This window comes from Callospermophilus lateralis, chromosome 11 (genome assembly GCF_048772815.1).
Source record: "Callospermophilus lateralis isolate mCalLat2 chromosome 11, mCalLat2.hap1, whole genome shotgun sequence".
NCBI lineage: Eukaryota > Metazoa > Chordata > Mammalia > Rodentia > Sciuridae > Callospermophilus > Callospermophilus lateralis.
The window spans coordinates 18,587,941-18,609,095 of NC_135315.1; the positions used below are offsets into that span (position 1 = coordinate 18,587,941).

At 46.9% G+C, this 21,155-nt stretch overlaps 2 protein-coding genes across 3 annotated transcripts in view; both read right to left on the reverse strand.

The window, feature by feature from the left end:
- Positions 1 to 397: 397 nt before the first annotated feature.
- Positions 398 to 11,743, reverse strand: Asb16 (ankyrin repeat and SOCS box containing 16). Of its 2 annotated transcripts, none has more exons than XM_076870837.1 (5): positions 11,361 to 11,743; positions 8,584 to 8,851; positions 5,759 to 6,251; positions 5,279 to 5,392; positions 398 to 548 (listed from the first exon to the last, which is right to left on the reverse strand). In XM_076870837.1, exons 1-5 carry the CDS (start codon positions 11,659 to 11,661, stop codon positions 459 to 461), a joined length of 1,266 nt encoding a protein of 421 aa, XP_076726952.1. In that variant the 5' UTR covers positions 11,662 to 11,743; the 3' UTR covers positions 398 to 458. The 2 variants fall into 2 exon arrangements, with proteins under 2 accessions (XP_076726952.1, XP_076726951.1); XM_076870836.2 differs by lacking the exon at positions 398 to 548 and adding an exon at positions 4,072 to 4,879.
- Positions 11,744 to 16,393: 4,650 nt separating this feature from the next.
- Hrob (homologous recombination factor with OB-fold) overlaps positions 16,394 to 21,155 on the reverse strand; it is a 32,498-nt gene continuing 27,736 nt past the window's right edge. Inside the window, exons 8-10 of the mRNA XM_076870694.2 lie at positions 20,773 to 20,895; positions 19,176 to 19,296; positions 16,394 to 16,485 (exon numbers count right to left, since the gene is read on the reverse strand). Coding sequence (XP_076726809.2) covers positions 16,394 to 16,485; positions 19,176 to 19,296; positions 20,773 to 20,895 — 336 coding nt within the window. The remainder of the gene's footprint in view (positions 16,486 to 19,175; positions 19,297 to 20,772; positions 20,896 to 21,155) is intronic.

Consider the following 21,155-nt stretch of genomic DNA (forward strand, 5'->3'; position numbering starts at 1 on the left):
TTAACCACTGAGACACATCCAGAACCCTTTTAAATCTTTTATTTTTTAAAAAAAACATCTTTGTATGTGGTGCTGAGGATAGAACCCTGGCCGCACGCATGCCAGGTGAGCGTGCTACCGCTTGAGCCACATCCCCAGCCCTTAATCTTTTATTTTGAGACAGGGTCTCACTGAGTTGCTTAGGGCCTCGTTAAGTTGCGGAGTCTGCCATGTGACCAGCACTGGCTTCATAAAAGGTTGGATTCATGAGTAAATGCTAGGGAGTTTTAAATTAAGGAGACGAGACTCTTATTGCCTTTAACACCAGCTCCTAGATGGCTTCTCCTAGCTCCTGCCTCCAGCCACCTAATGCTGTAGCGGGGTTTACAGAAGAGACTACCAAGAAAGAGAGAACACGCCAGGGAGTGGGCTTTTATTGGGGAACAAAAAATTCCAGGGAAAATCCCATCCAGTGAAGATTAAGGGGGGCAGCATCCCAAGATCAGGGGCGACGATTGGGTCTTCGGGGCAGTGGCCAGGCACACCTCTGCATGGACAAGCCCTCGGACCTGGAGAAGGGTGGGGAATAGCTCTGACACAGCTGTGTCTAAGTGCCTCTCACCCAGCCAGGGAGGTAACTCAAATCGTGTGCGAGGATGGCCTCCCACAGCTGAGGCTGGCTTTGAATTTGTGATTCTCCTGCCTCAGACTCCTAAACCACGGGGATTATAGGCATACACCACCACACCACTGTACCCAGTTTGACAGACTATTTTAACGGATCCTTGGACATTTTAATGATGTAGTTTATGAGATGTTTATTTTTATTAACTATTGAACTTAGGGATTTTTATGCTTTTATATACAATTATAATAGCTATCGAATGGTGAATATATCTCTAAATCCTGCCTTAAATGCTTTTAGTGAATGCATTTTATTAAAAAATACGACTGAGGGCTGGGGATGTGGCTCAAGCGGTAGCGCGCTCGCCTGGCATGTATGCAGCTCGGGTTCAATCCTCAGCACCACATACAAACAAAGATGTTGTATCCTCTGAAAACTAAAAAATAAATATTTAAAAAAAAAAAAAAGGACTGAGAATGGATATAGCTCAATGGTAGAGCATTTGTGTAGCATATGTGAGGCCCTGAGTTCAATCCTCAGCCCCACAAAAAAAGAAAAAGAAAAAATATATACAGAGAAATGTATATGTGTGTGTGTATAATTTCAGAAGAATTCATAGATATCCCTTTATTAAAAAAAAAAACTCAAATACCACAATAAAAAAAAATCCATCAGCTCAGTCCCTTTCCCTCTGCCCTCTCTAGAGGGGAATTCTTGGTCACCAAACTTCCAGGTCTTTTTCTATTTTATTCTTATAGAGTTTCATTTTGTTTGCTGTACATATCATATTCCAGACTGTTTTTGTCTCCTTAACAGTAGTCTTGGAAATCTTTCCAAAGCCATACACATGCTGGTCGGTTGGAATTCCTTCCCAGTTCTATCTTGCTATGACTACTACCTTTTGTAAAGGCTAAATTGTATTCCATAGTATGGAACCCATATTGGGTTGCTGCAAGCAATGCTGAGATGACTATTCTGGTAATTGCCCACTTTTTATGTAAATGGGGAGCAATGTTTACAGATACTGCCAAATTGCTGGCCAGAGAAGCAACAGGATTTGCAAGAATCCATTTCTCCATCTCTTATTATCATTATTATTTTTTTGGGGGGGGGGCGTATACTGGGGATTAAACCCAGGGGCACTTATCCACTGAGCCACATCTCCAGCCCTTTTTATTTTTTATTTTAAGATGGGGTCTCGCTAAGTTGCTGAGGCTGGCTTTGATCTTGTGATCCTCTTGCCTCAGTTTCTTAAGTCACTGGGATTACAGGTGTGTACCACCAAGCCCTGCTCATTTTTAATTTTTTCCAGTACTAGGGATTTAACCCAGGGCCTGGGGAATACTAAGCAAACACTCTACCACTGAGCTTCATCCACCCCTTTATTTCTTCATCTCTTCACCAGCACTGCATACTACCAATCTTTAAATTTTTTTCCAAACCAGTGAGGGAATGATGTTTTATTTGAATTTGTATTTCCCTGGTTGCTGGTGAGGTAAAGCATCATCATTCATTTATTGACAGGTATGTGAGTGTTTACTCTCGGAAAGGTACTGAGTCAGCAATGGTGGATAAACTGGGTGCAGTAGCTCATGCCTATAATCCCAGCCAATTGGGGAAGCTGAGGCAGGAGGATTGCAAGTTTGAGGCTAACCTCAGCAACTTAGCAAGACACTTTTTAAAAATATTATTGTAATTTTTATACCTTTATTATTTACTTCTTATGTGGTGCTGAGGCTCGAACCCAGTGCCTCACATATGCTAGGCAAATCTTTTGTCACTGAGCTATAACCACAGCCCTGAAGACCCTGTCTTAAAACAAAAAGTAAAAAGAACTGGGGATTGGTAAAGTGTCTCTGGGTTCAATCCCCAGGATCTCCCTCCGAACCAAAAAAAAAGTGGTCCATGGGCTGGGAATGTGGCTCAAGCGGTAGCGCGCTCGTCTGGCATGCGTGCGGCCCGGGTTCGATTCTCAGCACCACATACAAACAAAGATGTTGTGTCCCCAAAAACTAAAAAATAAATATTAAAATTTTCTCTCCCTCTCTCTCTCTCTCTCTCTCTCTCTCTAAAAATTAAAAAAAAAAGTGGCCCTTCCTGCTCTCACAGATTGAAGAAATGAAGAATTAATGAAATAATACATATTTATACATGTATCTTTAAAAACAAACAGGTTATCTTGTAGTTGTAATAGAAAAAGGGACTGGGGCTGGGGCTCAGTGGTGGAGCGCTTGCCTCGCAAGCATGAGGCACTGGGTTCAATCCTCAGCACCACATAAAAAATAAAGATATTGTGTCCAACTTAAAAAAAAAAAAAGTATTAGAAGAGGCTGGACTGGCTGGGGTCTGTCTGCTATAACAGGAAAGTTTAACATCTGAGTCTCCCAGCCAGGGCCCAGGACTAGGGAGATTTCCTTTTCTTCTGTTAGGCCTTTGTGGCTCTGTGAAACTAAAACAAAACTTCCATCCAGAAAGGAGAGGTTGCTGCTCTGCTTAACCAGGTCAAAGACTGTCTTGTGTTAGTGAAAGGGAATCCCTGCAGACACAACTCCCTGGAGAAGGGAAAGCCCAACAGGCTGCCAGAGGCAGACCCAGGGCTCCTGATCTCTGTCTCAGCCACCACTGCTGCCAGACTCCAACTGGCAATGGGAGAGCCCAGGATCCCTCAGCTGAAGGACAGGAGCTCAGGCTTCTGGGTGACCCTCTGTTCCCTCCTGTGGTGGCTGCCATCTGCTGATCTGTGAGGGACCTTGTGTTCTATAATGTTTTCCTATTACCAGTACTAGTAGCTGAGGGCAGAAAACTTGGAAGCCACAAAAGAGCAGAGTGGGAAAATAAACAGTGATGGGACCTTAGTCACATTGAAACCTAACAAAGTCCATGCTTTTGTTCTATGTACAGATCATTTCTTTGCAGTCACAAAAACTGGCTTGCCTTGAAAAGCTCCCTCCTAAAAGTAAGTGTACTTTTGACTCTGGGATCAGAAGTGACAGGGGGAACAGCTGGTCCTCCCATCATGGGCCCTCAGAGATTATTTTGTAGTGACTGCTATTTAAGATACCATGTGTTACTTGGAGGTGGGGAGGCCACATCATAAATGTCCTAGGCTTTATGCATTTACTGAAATGCCTGTTTAAGGAACAGAGCTCTAGTCTCACCCTAGTGGAGGCAGATACTGGTACTTAATAAATAAGTACTAAGCCAGGGAAGGCTACAGCTGGGATGGTCAAAGGAAGGCCCTGAACTGACTCTTGAAGATCTGTGTGAACTGAGTCTTGAGGATCAAATCAACCTTGACTAGGCCAAAAAAATGTATATCAAGCAGAGGGAACCACACAGGCAGACTCCTGAAAGCAAAGAAGAGCCGGTCATATCCAGCAATTGGTAACTAGTTTACTAAGGTTGGATTCCAGGAATTTGGGACAAGAAGGGGAGTCAGGAAGCCAGAGAACATGCAGAGGCCAATGTCTAGAGACTTCATTTTGTTGAGGTCTTTTTGTTTTTTTGTTTTTGCAGTACTAGGGATAGAACCCAGGGCCTTGCACATTCTAAGCAAGTGCTCTACCACTAGCTACACCCCAAGGACCCCTTTTGTTCAGTTTTGATTTTGCCTGAAGGTAGAGAGAGCCACTACTGGAATGATCAGAGATGTGACTCAAAGATTATTTCAGCATCCATTCAAGGCATGGGTTTCAAGACCCGCCTTGAGGTGACAAAGGCAGGTTGGGTGGGAACAGGGCAGGCAGAGGCAAGATCTTGTCACTCTTTAAGAGGTATATGGGTGGTGGGAGAGAGAGGCACCAAGGACACCATGGTAGATAGAGGAGCCATCCAATCATGCCCAGGCAGGGGAGGTGAACATTCCTTGAGTCTGGGAACAGGCTGAGTACAGACCTTCCCCTGGGGAAAGGGTCAGAAGCTCAGGATGGCTGATGGTCATCAGGTGGCTCAAGAAGCTAGTGGAGGGATGAGCTGGTCCAGGAGGGCATGTGAAGCACAAAGATGAGAGCCAGCAATCATTTCCCTAGGGTTGAGGACAGGGACAGATAGAAGGGGCAAGACAGCCATGGCAGTGGCCTGTCATGGAGCTCACTGGATGCGTCCCTCCACACGAAGCAGTAGGTAGTCTCGGAGAAGTGGGGGCAGTGGGAGCTGGGTGGCAGCCTGCCGACAGCGACTACCCAACTGGGCTCGCACAGCCAGTCGGGCCAGGTGCTGCAGCCGCCGCGGCTGGTTTACCATGCATAGGGCCGAGCTGTAGAAGGCTTCATGCTCCTAGGCCAGGAGGGAAAGAGGGTCAGTTGGCCCAGCTCCCTTGACTCTGCCTTTCCATCTGGGGCAACCTAGCAGTGAGGTGCTGGGCTTCTGCAACCTATATCCACTTGTATATCTGGAAGGACTTGGATTCATAGGTATGGTAGGGGAGCTGGGGCTCCCTATACCTCAGGGCAGGGTCTCAGCCATGTTGGTGAGCGAGGCTGGGCAGGTGTATAAAAGCAGAGGTCAGCCTGTACTGCAAGAGCTGGGAGGCCAGGGGTTTCACTCTGCCCATCCTCTTCTGCAGAGGGCTTTCCTGCGCCTCCCTCCAGAAGCTGGTCTCTGAGGGACAGGCGTGTGGCTCATCCTTTCTCGCCATCCTCTCAGGAAGGAGCTCTGCCCTTGGGTTGGACATACCTGCCACAGTTCAGGAAGCACTGCCTCCACCCAAGTATCACAGGATGGGATGCAAGGATAGGCATTAAGCAGAACTTCCAGAGCCCGAGGGAAGTTGGCACAATGTTTCAGCATCTAGGAGTCAAGAGAGGGTCTTAGGGGTTTCTTGCTTCCCCCATCCAAGGGCAGATCCAAGCTCAGCCTAATCCAAATCCCCACTCACACCCTTGTTTGGGGAACTAAGATCTGAGTTTCTCATCCTTCATCATGCTTCTGTTTCCCCAGCCTCAAGCATGCTCCAACCTCTTGGCTAGAGTTTCCTTCAATGCTTGGACACTGCACCCCCAACCCTCTCTCCACTCCCAAGATGGGGAGGAACCTCTGGCCACTGAGGGTGGCCTTTCCAGTCTCTTGGAACACTCTCTTCCCCAGAGGCAGGGCTGCTGCAACTCAGCCCCAAAAGCCTCATCCCAGCCTCCTTCCTCAGCCTCCCCCACTCACCTCAGGGCACACAGGCTGGGCCCCATAGTCCAGCAGCACTGAAAAGAGGACCTCGGGTTCCCAGTTGGGGGCATCCTGCACAGCCTGCAGAGCGCAATCCATGGGTGTGTGGCCTGCTCCGTTGGGCAGCCAAGCGCAGGCTCCGTATCGCAGCAGCAGCTCAGCCAGGGCCCCGCAGCCATTGGCACAGGCGTTGTGCAGTGGTGTGTGGCGTTTACGCCCAGCTGCCCGGGGGTCAGCCCCGGCCTCTAGGAGGTGCCGTGCTGCAGCCTCATGCTGTCGGCTGCTGCCCGGGCCCTCAGCTCCAGCGCAAGCTGCGTTCAGCGCTGTCTCCCCCTGGCAGGTGCGCAGGCCCACTTTGGCACCGTTCTGTAGGTAAAGAACCACGTGCGCCTCCAGGCCACGCGCTGCCGCCACGTGCAGGGGCGTCACCTCGCTCTCCTTGGCTGCCAAGTTCACGGTTGCTCCTGCGTCCAGCAGCAGCTTGGCACATCTGGAAACAGGAATGCAAGGGCCCAAGGTCAGGACTGAGAGCACCCCCTTCCTTCCCACCCCTCTACTTCGAGGTACATACAGCCTCATGTTCTCCAGATCACAAAAGCCCCATGACAGACACCAGAGATAGGCCCCATCAGAGCATCTTAATTTTCACATGAAAAAATTAAGATCTTGCACAGCAGCTAAGGACACATAACAAATTAGTGGCTGCACTAGAATTAATACTCCCTCCTTGATTTCACCCTTACTCTTCATTAAAATGGGACCCCAAGGCCTGAGCTTAGATCAATTGCCAGTGATCTAACATTTTGATAGCACAAGATTTTGAAAACCCATTCCTATGTGCACTATGAATCAAATTTAAAACACATGAGGCAAAACAATAAATAAATAGAAATCTTAATATTATCTCCCTGCCCCCAAATTTGAAGACCATTCTTCTAGACCAAGTCAGGTTCATTTGGGCAAAGAAAGGTACTTGGGGACCTCCCTACTCAACTTTCCCACTAGACAAAACAAAATTAAAAAGCGTTTTAAAGAGCACATGTTTCACAGTCTCCAAGATCCTGGAAAAATTATTGTCCCGAACATCACTGCCACAAACATGCATTATTACCCACCGTGGACAAAACCAAACATGCAACAAACTAATAATGATGAAACTAAACTAAGAGTCATTTATAATTAAAAAGCCAGAATGGGGGCTGGGGTTGTGGCTCAGCATTAGGGGGCTGGCACAGCATGTGTGAGGCTCTGGGTTCAATCCTCAGCACCACATAAAAATAAATAAATAAAATAAAGGTATTGTTTCCAACTACAACTAAAATAAATAAATAAATAAAGCCAGAATGGCAGTTGGTGGAAAGCTAAAAGCAGATTCATCAACCCCAGTGAAACCCTAATAATCAGGTATCCTTTCCCCAGATAGTTAGGATGCCAAGTTCAATACGTGTTTTTCTCAGTGTCCAAAAGTCAAGTAGCAACCAGTTTTCCAAGAACTACTGAACTCATTTCCTCAGGGAATTCTAATCATGGGCTAATTTTTGTTTCTAAATACTTAATTTAGCAGCTGGACATGGTGGCACGTGCCTGTAATCCCAAGCAGCTCAGGAGGCTAAGGCAGGAGGATCTTAAATTCAAGAACAGCCTCAGCAACTTAGTAAGGCCCTAAGCAAATTAGTGAGACCCTCTCTCTAAATAAAATATATAAAAGGGCTGGGGATGTGACTCAGTGGTGAAGTGCCCCTGCTTTCAATCCCTGGTACTAAAAAAAAAAAAAAAAAATTAAAGAGCCAGGCATGGTAGCACATGCCTGTAATCCCAGTTGAGGCAGGAGGATCCCAGGTTCGAAGCCAGCCTCAGCAATTTAACAAGACGTAAGCAACCTAGTAAGACCCTGTCTCAAAATAAAAAATAAAAAGGGCTAGGAATGTGGCTCAATGGTTAAGCGCCCCTGGGTTCAATACCTGATATCAAAAAAATAAATACTAAATTTAAGTAACACTTAAAATTTCATTCAATAGGCTTCCAGAAAGTGGCCATTTTCACTTTGCGTAAAAGGATAAGTCTGTTGGGAAGTGCTTGTTCCCAGCCACATCAGACACACCCATAAAAACCTAAGAAAGAGTTGGCAAATTTGGATCACTTCCCGGTCCACCACTGGCCTAGATTTAGCAGGGAGAGAGATCCCCAGCATGTGGGCTGTGCAATGTCTTGAATCATTACCTGCTAGCCCAGTCTGTTGACTTGACTTGTAAAAGGGCAAATATCATGTAAAAGGGGTCAACCACTGTTGACTTTAAAAAGGAAGGAAAAGCAAAGAAGAGGGACTGATGGTGAGGCTGGGAAACATGGCTAGATGTTTCTTGGTGCCTTTCTTGATCTGGCTATAGAGGATTCACAGGGAATCTGAAACTAGAATTGGAACAGGGGTTTTCCCAAAAGAAACAAAGCTTCTGCCTCCTGAGTTTAACACATGTGATATTGGACAAGACACTAAATCTTTCTGAGCCTCAATTTCCTCATTCATAGGCTGAGGCCTGTCTGCAGGTTGTTATGAAGATGTATATGGCAGTGGCTCACGCTGGCAACCCCAGTACTCAGGAGACTAAGGCAGGGGATCCTAAGTTTGAGGTCAGACTGGGCAACTTAGCAAGACCCTATCTCAAAAAAAAGGGGGTGGTTTGGGGTTTGTAGCTCAGTGGCAGAATGCTTTGGGAACCACAAAGCTGGGTTTGGATGTTAAGTTCTTCTTGTCTTGGCCATGCTAAAGACACACATGCACACACACACTCCTGCTCAAATCATCCCCACCCACGGGCACCTACTGCAAGGACTCAGGGGTTGTGCAGAAGTGCAAGGGGGTAGTGCCCTCCTCTGACAGCACATTAGCCTTGGCACCGAAGGTCAACAGCAGCCGCACACAGTCAGTCTGGGCTCTGGCACAGGCCTCGTGCAAGGCAGCCCGGCCTCCAACACGGGCATCCAGCTCTGCCCCCTGCAGGATCAGGTGGCGGGCGCAATCCGTGTAGCCTCTGGCCGCAGTGATGGTGAGGGGTGCTGTCTGCTTGGTCTTGGGTGTCAGTACCCAGAATCCTAAGAACAAGTAGAATTGGTGGACTGGATAAGATGGGTGGGAAGGGCAAGGTTGGGGATACTGGCTTGTAACTGACAGTTAGGGCTGGTCTCCCCCTGCAGAGTCCACTAAACACAAGTACTGTCCCAGGCTGTATCTGTGGAAAGGAACTCATGGCCTGAACTGGGAGTATAAATTAGAACAGCTTTTTAGAATGATTTCTCAGTCTGTAAGAAAACATAATATGTATCACAGAAAAGAATAATTGCTATAAAATCACAACAGCCTTAGGGCTGGGGTTATGGCTCAGCGGTAGAGCGCTCACCTCCCACGTGCAAGGTCCTGGGTTTGATCCTCAGCACCACATATAAATAAATAGTTATTGGGTTCAAATACAAAAATAAATATTTTTTAAAAATCACAAACACCAATTAAGGGAACCTCAGGGTCTTTGAGCTGCTAATGGATTTGGTGGCTCTTTTTGTTCACCTCTGACTTTGTGGTGCAGTAGTTATGCACAGGTGGGCCTGGGCCTGAGCCTAGGAAAGGCTAAAGAACAGAAATGAGTTGTAGGATACTCCTGGGCAGAGATAATTGGGTAGAAGTAGGAGGAAGGATGGAGGGGGAGGATTAGAGGTGGAATGGGGGGAAAAAAAAGGACTGAGGAAAGGGGAATGATCATGTGACTGGTGTTAGATTCAAAAGGTGGAAATAGTCCAGGACTTATTTAAAAGACATTGATACTTAATAGGTTATTTGAATGCTAGCAAAGTCAGTCCTTGGTTTCTCCAAATCTTTGGTAAAGCATGTTTTGCTTTTTATTAGGATTGAAATTAAGGCTAGGCCCCATCCAGGGAATGAGCTGCACGACAAGACCAGGATGCCCTGGGTGAGGTCACAGTCTCACTATCACGGCAGACAGAATTTCCAGCATGGAGTGACTGTGACTCATCTGGATCTGTAAGCTCTCCCCAGGATTTTGAAAGCCCCAATCCAAGGATGGGGTTTGAGGCAATCTTCTGCCAATCTTCATTGTAGTCTCACTTGAGGTATTCGGCTGATATGAATAAATCCGCTAGGCAGAATGCATCCTAGAAAAATCTTTTGGCAAGTACATAAAGATGTTCATCACACTGCTATTTAAAACAGTTAAGGGAGCATGAGGCCCTGAGTTCAACAAAAAAATTAAATTAAATTAAAAAAAAAAGTTAAGGGGTGACTGGGTATGTACCTCAGTGGTAGAGTGCTTACCTAGCATGCCTGCATTTGAACCCCAGCACCACAAGAAATAAATAAATAAATAAAAGTTTTAAAAAGCTTCTTTTTATGGGGAGGGGGTACAAAGGATTGAACCTGGGGAGCTTTATCACTGAACTGCCTCCCTATTTCTTTTGTAATTTTTCATTTTTAGACAGGATCTCTCTAAGTTGCTGAGGGTTTTGTTAAGTTGCTAGGACTGGCCCTGAACTTTCAATCTTTATGCCTCAGCCTCTCAAATCACTGGGATTACAGGTGTGCACCACTGTGCCTGACTTAAAGATACTTAAAAAAAAAAAAAAAAACTAATCTACCCACTGTATCTGGGGGCTTGTTATATAAATCATGGTGTACACCTGCATAGAATTTATGCACCTATTTAAAATATTTTATAGACTTATGGTTATTGGCATGGAAAGATGTTACATGAAAAAAAATCAGATTATCAAATTGCATGTGAGGTGGGGGTGTAGTTCAGTGGTAGAATGCATGCTTAGCATGCAAGAGGCCTTGGGTTCAAACCTCAGCATCAAAAAATAAAATAAAATTTTAATGTGGGATGTAATTTTATTCTTTTATTTTAAATATTTTTTTTAATTGTTGTAAATGGACACAATACCTTTATTTTATTTTATGTGGTGCCCAGGATCGAACCCAGTGCCTCATGCATGCTAGGCAGCGCTCTACCACTGAGCCACAATCCTGGCCCCTCATTCCTCTTAGTTGTAGATGGACACAATACCTTTATTTATTTTATTTTGTGTGGCGCTGAGGGCTGAACCCAGTGCCTCACTCGTGTGAAGCGAGCACCTTACCACTAAGCTATAACCTGAGCCCTGTAATTTTATTCTATGAAAGAAAAAAAATTCAAATGTGTGGGAGATATGTCTATTCAATTATTTGTCAACTAAATATAAAATTTACACAATCTGTATATAATATGCTTAGAGATTATAACTTTTGGGCTGGGGTTGTGGTTCAGAGGTAGAGCACTTGCCTAGCATGTGTGAGGCACTGGGTTTGATCCTCAGCACCACATACAAATAAATGAATAAAATAAAGGTCCATCAACAACTAAATTGATATATATTTTTTTTTTAAATAATATAACTTTTAATTCTGAAAAGACACATAAACCATCACTTCGGATAGGTGGTGGCAAGGGATGGTCTAGTTTTGGGTGTGCAGGGAGAGGATGAGCCTAGACTCTCCCCCCCTCCCCCACCCCTCTTTGTTCTCCCTCCTCCCTGACCTCTCCCTGGTGCTCCTTACCCTGTTCTGCTGACCAGGCCAGCTGGTTGCTCACAGTCTCCACAATCATGTTGGCAGCCTCTTCATCTTGGAACAGAGCTTGAATCTGCTGCAGGTCACCAGAGAAGAGGGCATTGTGGACAGCTGGGTCCCTGCAGGAGCGGCGAGGCCTTGTGAGTCGGGCCTGGAAACTTGAGGGGCACCTGTGGCTGCGGCACTGCTGGGCAGCTGCCCGTCGCCGATCCTCCCATTCCAGCCACTCCCGCTGCAGGCGGAGAGCACGCAGCGTAGAGGAGGTGAAGGGGAAGGTCTCCCCTGCCATGGGGAGAGGCCCAGGAGACTGGGCAGTGGCACCTGGGCAGATCCTTGTTCCTCAGCCGGACTACCACCCTTGCTCTGGAGAATCAGCCTGTCTCCTCCCCCTCCCCCGTGAGCAGGGAGAAGAGCAGCTGAGACTATAAATAGGCTCTTCACTACTCTGGTAAACAGTTTGCGGAGAATCATGATCCTGGTGCAGAGATGGTGCTGGGCCAGCTCCTGCCCTATTTGATTGGTCAGCAGGTCCTCAACTGAGGCTACCTCAGGACTCCAGGACCGCATCCTCCTACATCTCTAGTGTGTCTGGGGTTGGCAAGGTCCAAGATGAGTGAAGCAGGCAGTCATGGGATGGGATGGGATGGGATGGGATGGGATGGGAAGGGATGGGATGGGATGGGATGGGAAGGGCCGCCCCAGGGAGGGTGATACAGCCTCTGTGACGTTGACTAGAGGGCAGGAGCCCAGGTTGGCCCATAGGGAGGAGAGAGGGCAGATCTCAGCACAGGAAGTAAGGGGAGGTTGGGACTGATAACTGAGAAGATGAACAGCTCTTCCTGGCACCTATAGTAACAGCAATCACTGCATGTGGTGTGAAACTTTACAATTTAAGTCACGTTCATATCCATCCTCATTTGGGTGACCAAGTAAATAATACAGTAATACAAAACAGGTTTTGACAGTAAATGATATGGTTAGGCTAATTATCAATTGAACTCCCAAGTTGGGAGGTCTTAGCTCTGTTTTAAGATTTAAGGTTTAACAAGGAAAATCACTAGCTCACGGTCACATGGCTTGAGGGCCACAGCCAAGATCCCATCATGGGCCTGATGCCATGGACAGTGCATTTTGGCCCCAGCTGCTGTGACCACATGTGGTGAAGACAGTTCTGTAAGCCTCCCCACTCCCTAAGCCAGATAGTGTGGTCTTTGGTCTCCACAGACTACCCTCAATGATTACTGACCCTTCAGCTCCTAAGGGGATGCACATGCGTGCCTGAAGGGGGCAAGGGATTGACCTTGAAACTCTGAGACTGAACTAGAGAGATCTTCAAGCTGCAAACCTGTTCACTCTGAAGAGAAGGCAGCTCTGCTTTCAGGAGCCTCTAGGGGGAGGAATGAGACCGTGAAACCACCCCAGCTGGTGTGACTGACATGCTGTGGAAGGGGAGGGCGAAGGGACACCACCCACGGCCCACTGAAGTTCTTCTAACTCCAGAATTGGCAGGCTGAGGCTGAGCTGATGTCTGCCCCACAGTGCAGTGCGCTCTTGGTGCTCCTCCCTGCCTTGGCCCTACCACAATCTCTGCTTGGGTATCTTTCACTTTGTCCTCTCCCTGGTCCCAGAGTAATTCTAACTCCTGTTCTCACATTCTCAGTCACTGTCAAGTTCAGGCTCTCAAAGCCTTAAAGCAGGATCAGCCCAACTTCTCACCTGGCATTTCTACCTCTGGTCACACCTACCTCTATTTCCCTGCCAGAATGATCTAAAATGGCAATTCACTTGCTTAAAAACTAAAATTTATGCCAGGTGTGGTGGCACACGCCTATAATCCCAGCAGCTCTGGAGGCTGAGACAGGAGGATTTCGAGTTCAAAGCCAGTAAAAGCAAGGCACTAAGCAATTCAGTGACACCCTGTCTGCAAATAAAATACAAAATAGGGCTGGGGATGTGGCTCAGTGATCGAGTATCCCTAAATTCAACCCTCAGTACCCCACCTCAAAAAAAGAAAAACCTAATGACTTCTAGCACCTGCCCTCTCCAGCTAAGCCCCAGTTCCTTGGGATGGTCCCATGACGTTAGCATTCTCCTCAAGGCTCCTCCCTCCTCCCTGCCATTCCTGCTCATGCTCATGCCATTGTATACTCACTCCTCCAAGCCCACTTCCAAGATCACCTGCTCTGGGGAGATGTCTCTACAGCAACCCCAGGTGCTCAAGCCTATAGTTCCAGCTACTCTCCAATCTGTGCTTCTAAAGAACTCCAGGCAGGCTTTGCAAGCACCTATCCCATGCTGTAGACATTACTCTACCATGCTGCATGGGGCTCCAGGGCACACAGTCAGTCTGGATGTGGTGTCTAGGAGCACTTAGCTCAAGGCAGGCCAGACTCTTAATGTGTGGTGCATTGAATGGAGGCCCCTACTCTCTGCCAGAGCAAACACTCATCCGCCCACCCAAGTGGGTGGCAGCAGCTTGGGCTTTTTCTGGCACTGCCCTGGCTCCTCTGTTCACTCACTCTCTGCCTGGCCCCAGTCTCTTGGTAGCATTCCAGGGTGGGGGATCCCAGAAGAGGAATGAGGTCATGCACAGTGAGGGCTTGGAGATCCTCAGAGAAAGGCTCCTCTATAGATGAAGCTGTGATTAACCCTACTGGAACCCATTCAGTGTTTTATTTGTCCCGCCAACAGCCAGGCTGAGCACCTACAGGTGCTCACCTACAGGTTCCCAGGGTTGGGAGTCTGGCAAGGCCAGCTGGGGCCAAGAGGGGCCCAGGTGGTAGGCGTCTCCTTTCCCCCTAAGGCACACAACAGTTCCAACCCAGCCTCTTTTCCTGCCTCTATGCCACACAAGCATGAAGGTGCTGACTACAGCTCTGTCCCTTAGAGATCCTTTGTGTGGGTCTCCTTGTACTTAGCATTAGCTTGCTGAAGGCAGAGAAAGAAAGCCTTTGCTTCAGCCTGCCCATGGTCCCACAGGAGCCCAGAAGTGCTGGAGGAAACAGTGCCAGGAGATTCGATGCCCAGCCTGGCTTCAGAGAGCTCAGAGCCTGAAGCACACAAGAACCAGGACATGTAGTAGTTTGGGATGAGTCGAGGCTGAGTAGTGGGGTCCAGGACTCAGAAGTGTCTGGAGTGGGGGACTGTAGGTCAGGGTGCTGGGTGGTCTAGCTACCATGGGATAGATGGGCTCATCCCAGATCTAAGCTACAGAGGTTAAAGCTGTGAACTGTGGGCGGAAGAAATGCATGGTATGTTCAAGTAGGAAGACCAAATTGAAACGTGAAGGGGCAAGAGTGCTGGGAAATTAGCCCTCTCCTGCCAGGCCTAGGAGCACAAAAGCCTTCTGGAACAGGGCCCGCTTCAATCAACAGTCAACTGAACATGGAGTTTTCAAGGTGCTTGTTCACTTCTGCCTCTATAATATCCACTGCTCTTTGGGAAAAGGAGATTAATACCTCCTCTGAGAGCAGTGCAGAGCCCAGGTCCATGGGAGGCCCCTGGCTGAGGCAGGGGAGGCTGGTGTCAACTGGGCTCTTTAACCTGCCCTTGCTTGTCCAGGAGTTGGGAGAGTTTTCCTCTCTGCCCTTCATCCCGGAAAGGAAAACAATGTTTGGTAACTTGAATAATTAATCCTTTTATGCCACACCCATGCCATTGTCAACTCCTGTCTGAAAGGTGGTATTGAGAAGCTCCAGCAATGAGGAATTACTTGGCAAAGAAATAAAGTACTATTTGATTAGAACCCAAAGTATGAAATAAATTCCTGAGTCCATACTGATATAAATGATTGAATAAATGAGGGAGAATAGACAAATTTCCTGTGCAGAAGAATTCGAAATAATTTATGTAGCTCTTCTACCTTTAAAGAGGTGGAACAGAATTCCCCCCGCTGAAGTGTGCACTGTGCAGGGCAACTTCCAGCACAACAGGAAGGAGAAGGGAAAAGAGCCACTCAGCAGCAGAGAAGCCTGAACCTTACCCCATCCAGGTGACCCAGGGCCACACGAATCCTGTCAAGATGTTAGGGGAATGGCACCTTACCTCTTTCTTCCTCCCCAAAACCTATATAACACCAGTCCAATCATGAGAAAAACATCAGACAAATCCTAACAGTGGGGCATCCTACACTATGCCAGGCCAGTGCTTCTCAGAACCATTGAAGTTGTCTGAACAAGGAAAGTCTGAGGAACTGCCACCAATAAGAGAAGCCTAAAGAGACAGTAAGATTAAATGTAAGGTGGGATTCTAGATTGGACTCTGAAACTGTGGAAGGACATGAGAGGAAACTGAGTAAATCTGAAAAAAGTATGAAGTGAGTTAGTGATAATGTACTGATATCGGTTCATTAATTATGATAAATGTATCATATTAATGTGAGAGGTGAATAATAGGGGAAATTGGATATAGAGTATATGGAAACTTGCTGAACTATTTTTATAGTAATTCTGTAAGTCTAAAATTTTCTAAAAGAAAAGGTGTTTAAAAAAACAAAACAAAACAAAGAAACAAAAAACACACACACAAAAAAAAGAACCAGAGTTGCTTGGCTCTGCCTGAAGCTTCTTATTTCAGAACTAGGTACAAAAGCCCACATGGCTGCCCCTGCACCTGGGAACCTTGTCTTTGTCGTGGTACAGTGCTTCTTAGCACCTCAGCTTCCCTGGGACTGGGGAGTAAAGGGACAAGCAAACTAAGTCTAACATCCCCTCAAGTTCAGCTGAAATGAAAAGATGACACAACTTTCCTGTTGGTGACCAAAGGAATAGAGGGCCAGAGGGCTTGAAAACAGGAAGGCTAAGAGCCAGTCTTTGGCTGAGGTCTGGGATGACAATGCCAAGGACGTCTCAAAGCCGCAGCAGTGCAGAATCCGAGACAAGGGACTTTTCAGGTGCAGCGTCCAGGGTAGGAGCACCACAGAAACCCAAGCTTTGGAAAGTTTCCAGTCATGTGGGCCTTCTTTCCCTTGGATGTGACCAGACATACCCAGAGCCTTGCCTGGGAGCTGAGAGGCTACTTGCTCATGGTGGGTGCCCTGCCTTGGGGCAGTCCCAACTGCTGGTCCCACAGAAGAAGTCCTCAGGGAGCTCACTCAGAAGTCCATCCAAGTCATCTGCAGGGGTAAGGAAGGCAGCCTCAGTGACAACATTAAGGTTCTGCTTGCCTGGGGTCTGAAGTACCTACCCTTCAGGAGGGACAGGGCCTGGCCAGACAGAGAGGTAGCTCCCCCCAGTCATGCCAGTGGGCCTGAGACTGACCTGACTTCCATCTCCTTCCGCTCCCCAAGTACACGTGCACAGCAAAAGGCAGGGCATAATGCCTGGGCTGTTCTGGTAAGAAAGGGGGTCCCCCTGGGCTCAGTGGTTCCTCCCCTTTCATCCAGAGGCACAGCACCAAGCAGGAAAGCTTCTGAGGTCCCCTATGTGACTCTCTCATTGGATAGCAGAAGGAAGATGCAAAAGCCACTGGATATGTTCAAAATCACAAAGCTCATTAATCTGGTTTCTCTTCTAATGGTTGGAGAGAGCATCACCCCCTTCCCCAAAATTCCTGAGTGGGAGTAGGGAATGAAAGTAACCATTCCTGCCAGGTGAAGTGGCACATGCCTGTAATCCCAGTTACCTGGGAGGCTAAGTCAGGAGGATCATAAATTCAAGACCATAAATTCAGAAACTTAGTGAGACCCCATCTCAAAATAAAAAAATAGAGATGGGGTTGTAACCCAGTAGTAAAGAGCCTTTGGGTTCAATTCCTTGTATCATACAATTAAAATATTGTTACCGACCATAGTTCTCAGATAATGTATGCTTAAGTCCAAGAATCTGGAAACAGAGCCAACCTTGTATACCCTTTTTTTTTTTTTTTTTTTTTAAGATATTGGGGATTAAACCCAGAGGCTCTTTACTACTGAGTTACTTTTGGAGACAAGTTCTTACTAAGTTGCTCAGGCTGTTCTCAAACTTGCAATCCTCCTGACTCAGCCTCATGAGTAACTGGAATTCCAGGCATGCAGTAATCTTTTCTTTCTTTTTTTTTTTTTTGAACTCAGGGCACTCAACCACTAAGCCACATCCCCAGCCCTATTTTATATTTTATTTAGAGACAGGGTCTCACTGAGTTGCTTAGTGCCTTGCCATTTCCAAGGCTGGCTTTGAACTTGCAATACTCCTGCTGGGATTACAGGTGTGCACCTCCACGCCCAGCCTGCAGTAATCTTTATCGACCTTCTTTTTGTTAATAAGAGCAGCTAATAACTTACTGAGTACTCTCTCTGTGTATCAGTAACCTTTCATTAGGGCATCTCATGGTGGTTTTGTGATAAACCCCACTTCACCTGAGAGAACAGGATATAAAGAGGTAAAACAAGTTTCCCAAGGTGAGCATACTCTGCTTCCAAGTGATACCAGAACCACTATTGGCAATCCTTCCTGAGTAGGATCAGGAAGCCCTAGGAGTTAAGTCAGACTGTTCGTATGCTACACCTAAGAGCCTTGTTCCAAGTCTAGCAAGAGCACTCAATGCATACTGCTGCTGTGTATTAAAGGAAGTAGTTAGTTTGGGAAGCATTCAAAATTTAATTAAGGTGATTAGCACTATATTTAAGGAATCGCTCTGCATTAGCAACCACTATTTATTTTGGTACTAGGGATTGAACTCAGGGATGCTTTACCACTGAGCTTCATCCCCAGTCCTTTTTCTTTTTTGAGACAAGGTCTTCCAAAGTGCCAAGGGTCTCACTAAGTTGCTGAGGCTAGATTTGAACCTGTGATCCTCCTCTCTCTCAGCCTCGTGAGTCACTGAGATAACAGGCATATGCCATCACACCTGGCAAACAACATTCTTACAATGATTGGGCTTATCATCAAGCTTACTTATAAAGAAAGAGCACAAGATTCCAGACAATGCAAGAGCCCGGCATAGGGAGATATTCTTTCACAGAAAATAAATAAATGGGTTTTAGTCTATATATTGGCATACTGTGAATTGTTAATGTGAGACAACTACCCATAATCTCATGAACTTTGGGCTCAGACAGGACTGAATTTCTGGAATCAAAAAGCTAAGGAAGCACCAGGCTCGGTGGCAGACACGCCTGTAACTCAGCAGCAGGGAAGGCTGAGGCAGGAGAATTGGAAGTTTAAAAGCCAGCCTCAGCAAAAAGCAAGGTGCTAAGCAACTCAGGGAGACCCTGTCTCTAAATAAAATACAAAATAGGGCTAGGGATGTGGCTCAGTGGTCGAGTGCCCCTGAGTTCAATTCCCAATAACTAAAAAAAAAAAAAGCCTAAGGAAGCAACTCGGGACTCTGTTTCACTGGGTGATGTAGCCTCCTGGGGCCTGCCCACAACAGGTCTGCATCTGGGCCTCTCTAGTTTGTATCCTGGGCCCCCACATAAGTACATGAAGATGTGATTTCTCAGCACCCTCTAGTGGGCCTTTGAACTTAGTCAGAATGGGGAAATCTGCCTCTATGGTCTGGTCATCAGCCCACAGAGGAATCAAAATGTGGCACAAAGATAGTGCCTGTCCATCTGGACAGAAGATGGTAGTGCATTCTGAGGTGAAAAGCACATGGCCTGGAGGCAGGGGAGACATGTGGATCACACTTTACATGGCCCCATCACACTGTCAACTAGTTTGTGGACTATAGCCTTGACAAACGAGATACCATATTTGATTTCTATAAAATTATGCGAGGTCCAGAGACTCATAGGAGAAGGAACAAAATGTAGCCAGGAGGATTCTGGCCCAGTTATGCCAGAGCAAAGAGATTTTCCTGATCCTGACAAGCTGACTGTCTTACCTGTTTCTGGAAGTTCTTCCTCAGGGGACACCCCTGCCACTGGGTTGTGTGCTGTTCTGAGATCTTCCCTGGGCTTTGTGGCCACATCATGCTGGAGGCCATCATGGAAGCTTCCTGGATCCTGGGGACAGAGGAGCTGGTCACCAATACCCATGACCCTGAAATCCCTCCAGATGGTACCAGCTCTACCCAGATGACCTTAAAGGGCCCGGTGGGGGGCTTAGGAAAGAAACATAATGGAGGAGTATGGCAGGGGCTGGGGTCACCCATGCCCAGGCTGGGGGAGGGAGTTGAAAAACCAAACACCTAAAACCAGCAGACAATTAAAATAAACCATTAGGGGTGAGTTTCTTTTCTAATTTTGTTGATATCTAGTGTTCTAGGGAATCTATATAAGTGGAGCAGTGAGTAAAGAGGCCATTCAGAAATATGTTGAAGAGTTAGCCTGAGATTAAATATGAGCTGTTAATAATCTCCAAACTCGCTAGTATATGGACAGGTAATTAAAACTGGCACTTAAATTGTTAACTATGATTAGCCCTAGGGGATGAAAAGTGGAAGAAGATGAGTTTCATTCTTTGCTTTTCTATACCATTATAATGAGTATGGATGATTAGAAATTTAAAAGAAAAATAAGGATTATTTTTAGAAGTGGGGTGATTTTAAGAGAATGTGAGGGACTGGGGTTGTGGCTCAGCAGTAGAGTGCTCGCCTAGCATGTGCGAGGCGCTGGGTTTGATCCTCAGCACCACATAAAAATAAACAAATAAAGGTATTGTGTCCATCTTCAACTAAAAATAAAAGAATGTGGAGGTGTTAAGGGGAAAAAATAAAAGAACTATAAGTAGAAAAATTAGACCTAATGGCTTAAGTGGACTAGATGTTATCAAGTCTAACACTCTTGTACTGTAGATGAAGCAATGGCAGGGTAGGAGAAAGGACCTGCCCAAGGTCACAGCGGAAATTATCAGCAGAACTGGGACAAGACTCAAGTCTCCCGCCCTATTGGGCCAGGATCCCAAGAAGGGTGCAGACAACTAAACAAGCCTGGTCTGCACTCTCACCTTGGAGTGGAGCTGCCTAGAAAGCCATCACCTCAGAGACAGTGAAGCTACCTCGGTTCCTAGAGGAGCACTCCTAGTGCTTTGGGTAGTTTCTGCCTGACTCAGCAAAGGCAAAGGCCGGAGGGAAGACAGAGCAAGAGCTAGTCACCTGAAGGTCCACTGTGGCTTGCTGTTCTTTGCAGATACCCGCCCCACAGCAGATCTGACCCTTGGTCATTTTCTGTCACCACCCCTGGTGAGCCCTCACCTTGGTTAGTTCTCAAATGACTGCTATCCTCTCAGATGTTCAAGCCTGCCATCAGACACTCAGGGATCACCAAGAAGCCAACTGTGCCTCTAGGTACTGTTACTAACCTGTCTAGCAGGTGGCTAGACCAGGAACAGGAGGAGATAGTTCGGTCCCCAAATGTACCTTTTTGCCTCAGGGCAACTGTCCCCTTCACACATCTGCTTCTCAGGGGGGAGGAAAGAAGAACCGAGAAGATCCAGGCAGAAGGAACCCTCTGTGAGTTCATCCATCCTGCTCCTCTTACCTTGGAGAAAGGCTGAGATGGCTTGAGGTTCCCGTCCCCAGAATCTGGGCTATATATATGGACCAGGTTGTTGGGTGTCACGTTGAGATAGTGATTTCGGAGTGAAGGAGAAAACACTCCAATCTGGAATTGAGGAAGGGGAAGGTCAGTGACCTGATGGAGAACTGGGTGCTGCCAGATGGCCACCTGGTACTCACCTGCTGCCTGTTAAGGGTCCTCTGCATCAGCATCACACAAATCACTCCTGTCCCAGCCTTGGTACCAAGTAGAACCCTTACCACACCTTTCCCCTCAACCCTCCATATCCATCCATCTCCAAGGAACAGGAGCAGCTCAAGGGCCTCAGGCCTGCCCTCAGCTTTAGCAAGCCAGGGCCTACCAAT

Excerpts from the sequence above, each read along its gene's own strand:
- Asb16 (XM_076870836.2), bottom strand. The coding sequence starts at position 11,661 with ATGGCAGGGGAGACCTTCCCCTTCACCTCCTCTACGCTGCGTGCTCTC. Across the intron at positions 5,393-5,758 it reads CCCAGCCTGTGTGCCCTGAG|ATGCTGAAACATTGTGCCAA; the intron begins GTGAGTGGGGGA and ends CTTGACTCCTAG. Across the intron at positions 4,880-5,278 it reads TGCTTCCTGAACTGTGGCAG|GAGCATGAAGCCTTCTACAG; the intron begins GTATGTCCAACC and ends CTCCTGGCCTAG.